Source organism: Populus trichocarpa, chromosome 4, assembly GCF_000002775.5.
Source record: "Populus trichocarpa isolate Nisqually-1 chromosome 4, P.trichocarpa_v4.1, whole genome shotgun sequence".
In the NCBI taxonomy this organism is placed as follows: domain Eukaryota; kingdom Viridiplantae; phylum Streptophyta; class Magnoliopsida; order Malpighiales; family Salicaceae; genus Populus; species Populus trichocarpa.
The window spans coordinates 7,905,295-7,913,609 of record NC_037288.2 but is presented as its reverse complement, the minus strand read 5'-3'; the positions used below and the strand labels follow the sequence as shown (position 1 = coordinate 7,913,609).

The 8,315-nt window shown below is 28.1% G+C and overlaps 1 protein-coding gene across 1 annotated transcript; it reads right to left on the bottom strand.

Moving 5' to 3' along the window:
• Window positions 1–7,641: 7,641 nt before the first annotated feature.
• LOC7493530 (uncharacterized) lies at window positions 7,642–8,070 on the bottom strand. The gene has a single exon (XM_002305816.3). It carries the CDS (start codon window positions 8,068–8,070, stop codon window positions 7,642–7,644), a length of 429 nt encoding a protein of 142 aa, XP_002305852.1.
• Window positions 8,071–8,315: the final 245 nt, after the last annotated feature.

Sequence of the window (8,315 nt, the reverse complement as noted above, 5' to 3'; positions counted from 1 at the left end):
AATCAGTAAAATAAAGCTAAGTTCAAGAGAAGATTTAGTCCTATAAAACTAATATAATAACAATAAAAAATTATAACTCTTATCTGATTAATTAGATTAAACTCAAAATCTTTCCAGTAATTTTACGGATTAGCTCTATAACCGTCGCGGCTACATCACTAACCCTAAGTACTCACCCCAATCCCAAAATTCCAAATCTAAAACCATCGGTATTTTTAATATTGTCCGGTGCCTCTAGGGGAACACATATTAAGTAATAATAGTTCTTTTTTTTAAAAAAAAAATCTACCTGTCACGAAAGTAATGATATGAACTTGATTTCTCTATGGGATAGATTTGACACAAAAAGTCATGATTTTAATAAAAAAACAAAAAAACAAAAAAAAAAACAAAAAAACAAGTAACCTTAAAAGTTAAGAGTTGAAATCATTACTTTGATAAATATAAAAAATAAAAAAAACAATTAACCTTGAATTTAAAATTCAATCATAGCTGTAATCTAAAATTAAATTTAAAGGCAAACTCTAAAGAATATCCTAATCTCAAATTATAATCTTAAACACTAACTCTAAATTTTAAAAGTAAACATTAAATGCTGATTTTAATCATTAACCCTAAATAACTTTAAACTTTAAATATAGAGGCTTGAGGTTTGTATTTAAAGTTAATAATGCAGCCGAATTAATAGAAATTCAAGATTTCAAATAGTTCTACTATAATTACATGAAAACTTGTAACAAACAAAAAATGTGGATAACATTGTAAATGTTTTTATAAACCATAAAATAAAGCTAAGTTCAAGAGAAGATTTGTTCATATCAGGCCACCATAGTAACAATAAAAGCTATAACTCTAGATTTGATTAATAGATTAAACTCAAATTCTCTGCTGTAATTCTACAAATTACTTCTATAACCGTCATCACTAACCCTAAGTACTCACCCTAATCCCAGAATTCCAAATCTAAACAGCCGGTTTTGGCCGGTGCCTGTAGGGGAACACATAATTAAGTAATAGTAGTTCCTGTTTTTTTTTAAATTCCACCTGCCACGAAAGTAATGATATGAACTTGATTTCTTTCTGGGATATGATTTCCCCCATGCCTGCTTCTGTCTATTTTGAAAGCTGTCAGGATCATTTTGATTTTCCTATCACACTTTTCTCTGTATCATTTTCTGTCTTCATATATATATATATATATATATATATAGATATACAAAAAATGACAAGAAAGTAATGATATGATCTATGGACCAAAAGAAATCTTGATTTCTCGGAATATTTGAACTTCGTAACAATCACTTAAAAGTTAGAATTCAATTATTTAGTTACCATTCTGGTTTACATGTCCTCTATACGTTGCAGCTTAAATTAAAAAAAAATTGATTATAAAAAAATTTCAGGTAATAAAAAATTATTTAATATTATTATTAAATCTAAATCAATAGGTTAATCTTGAAATCTGCTATTTATTATTTAGCTCAAGTTTAAAATTAAACCATAAAAACATTGTCTCTACGTAACAAGCTAACTTGGTATGTTGAGAAACAACTCGAATAATCAGTATAAAATATGGTTTGACTTTTAAAAAATAATTAAGATTACCTTTTCTTTTAATATTAAGACAATGGTATATTGAATCCACCCGGATTTCATGACTTAACCCTCTAAACTCATGATTCCGATGACGGACTACACTGAGTTTAAGAGCTTTTTTTTCAAACTTTTTTTTACTTAATTATATAATAATAAAAATAAACACTCGTAAAATTAAACACAAACTAAATATTATGATATTTATTTGAGATGAAAATTACCTCGTCATATAAAGTAAATTGAAATAATTTATAAATATAAATTTAAAATTAAGAAAATGTTAAACCAAAAAAAAAGACAGAAGAATTAGATGCATTAATTAATCCTTGCGGTGAATATTGACATTGCAAAATGATAGGTCTCTCCTTATTTTAGAAGTAATAAATAATCCTTGCTCTGAATGTTGACATTGCAGAATGATAACAGATTTTCTTGCACGCAAATTATGCAATTCGTGAAAGGAGAGACCTATCAAATATATCTTTATATATTATATCAATTATTATTAATACTTTTTTTTTGTGTGTATAAAACTATAAATTATGTATATATGTCATCTTTCAATTGTTCTTATAAAATTAAACGAGGATGCGCGTAACATGTGATAGATTAAAATAAATTTGTGAAATTAAATATCCTTTTATTAAATAAAAAAAATTTAAGTAAAAAAACAATGTTCACGTGGATTGTTTCACTACTAATCCATTGGTCCGCAATGTCCATGAGTTAGAATATATTTTTCTTTTGAAACATAAAAAAAATATATGTATTGTTAACACGTTTCTTAGGGAAAAAAAGAAGATTCTAATGATGAATTTAAAATTAAATACATAGTAAAACCATATTTTTATTTAATATTAAGATTGAAACAAATTGGATCTACTTGAATAAACTTGAGTTGAGATTTAAAACTTATGGGAATAATCTTGAAAAAAACAAACTGAAAAGCTATTCTCCAAGTAACTTAATGTTCAAGAACAAAACTAGTAAAAAAAAAAAACCTCAATTAAAAAAAAAACCATAATTTGAATTTGGGTAAACTAGTCAAACTTGTGACTAAGTCATGCACGCCATCGAATTCAATAATTTTTTTATTTCATAGATTATTTTTTATTTGATAGATTTATATGAAAATAAAATGCCTATCAATGTTTTTTTACGAAACATTTTTTAAAAAGAAAAAAATCATGAAGACACATAGGAATGAAATAGCAAAGACCGAAACATAATAACAAACGGTGAAATTGTATATTTTTTAGTTTTAAGTTAAAAAAAAAAAATAGTTCATCGATAACAAAGAGATAAATTGCATTTTTTTAAAATTGAGGGACAACAAAATACATTAAAAAAAAAAGAAAAATAATAGCTTGGGTGATGTGGCATAACCTGTTAATGTTGTAATTCATGTCATAAACTTAATCAGGTTTAATATTTTTTTTATATAAATTTATATCTAACCAAAATATATTTAAAAAAGGGTTGAAAACGAGCCTAGTAGCGTCCCTAGTCCTTTGAAAGGAAAATCTCGGGCACGTAGGGCTTCAAGCCCAGGCCCACGCGTTTGAGCCTGTTGATTTTTTTTAAGGGGTTTGCCCCTATTTTGTTTTTTTTTTAAATAGGTTAATGACACATCGCTCGTTGTGGCAAACGACGTCGTGTGCCACTCTAGATTCTAGAAAACCAGGGCTGTGTTTTTTTACAAAAAAAAAAAAACTTGTTTTTCAACTTATTTCACCCTACAAACATACTTAGAACATCAAGAAACCAACTTATCAACTAATAAACTCAAAAACCAACCCAAATCACAAATCAGACCAAATAAAATATCTCATCCTCAACTTAGATCTAGTTTTTAGGCTATATTTAGGCTTAAAACAACCATCATTAAACTGCACTTACCTAATGAAACCCGTTGACACCAATTTTAACTATTTTGGTGGTCGGAATATATGTCAACAACAAGCTCTTTTTTTTTCAATGCTAGAATTCAATGAGCTTCCCTCTCCTCTTACACACAAAAAGAGACTAGAAAATGATGAAAATAAAGTATAGTACTAAAATTGAATTTCATGAAACATAAAGAACTGATCACCTATTAGGTTAAAAAGATGGGGACTAAACTAGATTTTTTGGATGAAATTAGAATCTGCCATCTATTTTGTATGTGTTTTTCACTTCGGTTCTCTGTTTTTTGTTTTCACCCTCTCATGAAAAAAAGAACTAATTGATTATAAATTTGGGTCTAAAAGAGTTCAATTATACAAAATAAAAGAATAAGGATCAAATTAAAAACAAAACCACTACTTTAATCGACGATAATTTATGAGATGGTGTACAGTAAAACTTGCTACAATGGACTGCCACGGGTTTTGTTAATATGATAAAGTTTACTACAGTTTTAAATCTTTATACCAACAAATATATTTTTATATTTTATTGATTAAAAATGATATTTCTTATAAATCCATATTAAAATCACCCACTTAATGCATATATGATAATCCATTTTAACAAAATCAAATTGACAGAGGGTATATTAAAGAATAAGAATAGATTAAATATTACATTTGATTGTTATTTTTATAAAATAGTGTTATTGATAAATATTATCAAATGAATTCATGTCCCTGAACCTCATGATATATATTATACAGTACGATATTTTTCTTTCATTTTTTAAGCAGATTATATTATATTATAAAAGAAACTAAAATAAATAGGGGTTTTATTGTTGTTACCTGTAGCCTCCGCTCACATTTCAGTGTTCAGTCATTTTTTTCCGTTTAGGTCCTTGAAATTTTTCTTTTTGGTCACTCAACTTCTTTATCTTTTCAATTTCATCCTTGAAAATGGTATTGGAATGGTTTACATGTTGGGTTTGTTTCAATTTTTATACTCCCACGTACTCAATGTGACATGAAATATTCTGACTTTAAATTAAATATTGATTTTGCAAAATTGAAGTTTATATTATTTAAGAAAATTAAAACAACAAAAATCAAAATTAAAAAAAAAAGAGATTTATTTTTAAAAAAGGTGTGAAAAACTTCACTCGAGTTTCAAATAAAATATATTTTTATTGTTGTTATTTAAGGTTTTTAGGTTTCAGCTTGAAACTTTATTTTTATCATGTTCAAATCCTTGAATGTACAACAAAAAGGTATAAAGTCATTAAAAAAAAAAGAAAAAAAGTGTTTTGTCAGCTATATTTTAACCACTAAGAAATTTGAAGTTAATGTTAATGAGTTTCTTGTCTTATATAGCAAAAGTTTAATTAATGTTGTTTCTCCTTTTAAATATAAAAAAATAGATTAGATCTCGTGAATTTGTTTTGATTCATTTATCAATTTATTTTTAAAATTTAACTTTTTTAATTAGTAATTAATTTTTTCTCTCGGTTTTATCATTCAACATTACATAGTTTTCTCATTTTATGGTGCTTATTGTCTAATGATCCAGATAACAAGTTTGAAAAGTTAATATGAGTTGATATTTTTTTTGTGCTTATTTTCTTTTTCAAATTTATCGTTCAACATTATTTTTTTTTTAAAAAAAAGATTAATGTTTTGGTTTTCATCTTTCAACATTAGTTTTGTGAGTTACTCAAGGTTGGCTAGCCCCTTATTATCCAAGTTACATGTCTATTATGCTAACTCGGGTTGACTCAGATTGGGTTTTTATGTCTCTTTTTTTATCCAATTTCGTACTTCCAATGGGTTTTTTTCCAAGTTATCGTGGACTTTGTTTTTATAAAGACTTTATTCATTTATTATCGTTGTCTATTTTTTAATTGTCTAATTAAAATAAAAACAACTTATTAAACTTGATCAGGGCTGTAACCCAAGTCGTTTGTTTTTCCTATTTCTTTTGAATGCACTTACCAACACCTAGACTATCGTTGCTATATATATATATGGGTTTTTATTTTAATTAATACCTTTTCTAATGTCTTTTTTTAAAATAACATTTCAATTCATGTTTCAATTAATATCCTTCCTCTATGATTTTTAATATGTTTTGACATAGATGAACTTTATTTTTTAAAATAAAAATATTTATTTTCAGATAATATTTCTAATATTGCCTTGCATGATAATTTTTTATGTTTTATTTTATTCAATCAATTTTATATGTGTATCTATTTCTATTATCATTTGATTGAATAAAAGCTTGATTTTAATAAACAAATCTAATAAACACAACCAGATAAATATTTCATGTTGCAAGATCAAATATCTTGATTTATATCTATCTCTTGATTTTTTTAATTTTATTTTTAATTATCATTAATGATTGTTTATTATTTAGATGGATAATTATAAATTTATTTTACTAGATTCTTTCATAACACTTATAATTTTTTTACATAAAAAAAACATATAAAAAAAGCTTGTATATTCAATTTGTTTTGGTAAGATAGTTATTTTATCCTGATGCAAGAATGCTACAAACTCTTGTCAATCCAAAATCATTGGCAGCATGAAAAAATAAAATAAAAAATAAAATCAATGGCAGCATGAGTACACGTCAGCGGTTGGCATCACAGTGATGATCTCTCACAGCATACGCAGCCGGCGTGAATAGAAAGAGCCAATTAATGATGATGCCAATTATTGCGGCTAGATTATGCATTCACCTAATCAAATACCCTTTTAATTTCAAGAAATTGATTTGGTGATAAAAAAAAAAAAAAAAAGTCTCCCTTTCTCTTAACCGTTTTATTTGAGTTTGAATTTTGAGAGATTTTTTTAAAAAATGCATTAGATCAATATTTAAAATGTTCCCTTAATATTGTTGGAAAAAAATTAATATTAATCAACAAGCAAGTTAGTTTAAAAATATTCCAAATCGTGGAACGCAAACAAAAAAAACAAAAATCAATATCTTGAATTAGCATGGTGTTTAAATTTGATTTTTATAAATAAATCAAACCTAATTTAAATAAAAAAAATAAGAAAACAAAATAATACAAATAATATGAACATGAACATTTAATTTCATTAATGGGTATGGATGGAAGGTATAATTGCAAATAGTGAATACTTTGGTGATTCAATTGAGAATTTTCAAGATCATAGCTAGACAAAACAAAACCACTTCCATCAATTCCCATTTTCCTCCTTTACCTCTTCTCAATCCAAGACCTGCACCATACCCATTTCATCTTCACCATCAAATCATGAAACCTGAAACCACAACTATCATCCCTTTTTTTAACCTTCAAAACCACACACTGAAGCTACACACCAACTCCAAAAATTCTCCCCACAATTCCATTCAGCCTTCACCAACATTTTTTCTCCCCATTCTCATCATAAAAGATCATAACACGTACTGTTTAAATTCCCCAACACCCAAACCACACAATTATAAACCCATTTTCCCTATTTGCATAATCATCCAAATCTCAAATTAAGTACATTAATTTTGAACTCTATTTTGTTAAATTTCAACCAACAAAGGGAAAATCATTTACTTAAGCACGCGCACGTGTGCGCACACATATATAAACCTAACCCTAAGTTTATTGAACAAAAAATAAAACCTGGGATGAGTAGAGGAGAGGTGGCGCTGGATTTGTGAGTGGGGGAGGGTGGCTGCTACTTGTTGCTGCTGCGCCAAATTTAGGTAAATCATGAAGAAGAAGAAGAAGAAGAAGTGGGGAGAGGAGAGGGACCTGTCAGGTTTTAATTTGATTATCAAACATATGCTAATTAATAAATAATAATAATAAGTTTGGTACTAAGGCATTTTCGAATCTTGAAATCTTTCTTCTTCATATATGAAGGAAGGAGTAATATTATAAATTCAAAGAAACTCAAATATCATAAAACAAAAAGAAAAAAGAATATATATTGATGAGTTGAAGTAATTGGTATAATGATAATAACCAGAATACATGAAAGGAAGGATTTGATGATCAGCTCAAAGTAAAACGGATAGTACAAGTTGATCACAAAGCTTGCAGAAGATCATCAAAGTCATTAATATTCATGAATTCTTGGCATCTAAAGATCTCTACCCTACCATTTGTATATATATCATCTAATGTAAGGCGGATAGAACTCCCATAGCTATCTCTATAGCCTGCAACAAAACCACCCCAGTAGAGATGGTCACACTCAATGAAACAAGTGCCACCATCCCTAGAGCCAGACTTGGCCTAACATTCATCAAATAGTTCTGCAACATCCCCACTGCTTCACAAACATCGTTGTTGTAGTTGCAATGCAAGCAATATTGTTTCTCCCACTCCATCCAGTGAGAAGGTGGGTTGTTGCATGCCTCCAACATCTTCATCTCCTTAATTCGTAATCGCAGTACAATCATGCTTTCATCTACAAGCCTACCCCCACGGTCTCGTCCATTAGTTCCTCTATGAAGGGCAACAATGGTGTTTCTTCGAGGGCATGGCTTCACTAGAGAAACTGGCCTCGTGACAAGCCTGGAGGATGAGAATTTTGTTGCTTCCATGAATGAAAATAGAGAAGTGCTCAAGCAAAGTTTTTCTTTTCCTTTGGCTTTATATTTACAGAATGAGAAGGAATCATGGGGGGTATTAATATTTATATTAGCTAGGGGAAATGTTTTGGGTGGTGGATTTATTTATTCCTTAATCATTACAACTTCTATTTAAAACCGTGTTAAGGGACGTGTCAAATTCTGAGACGAGCTAGACTGTGCGCGTGACGTGTACCTTAATGCATACATGCCGAGAA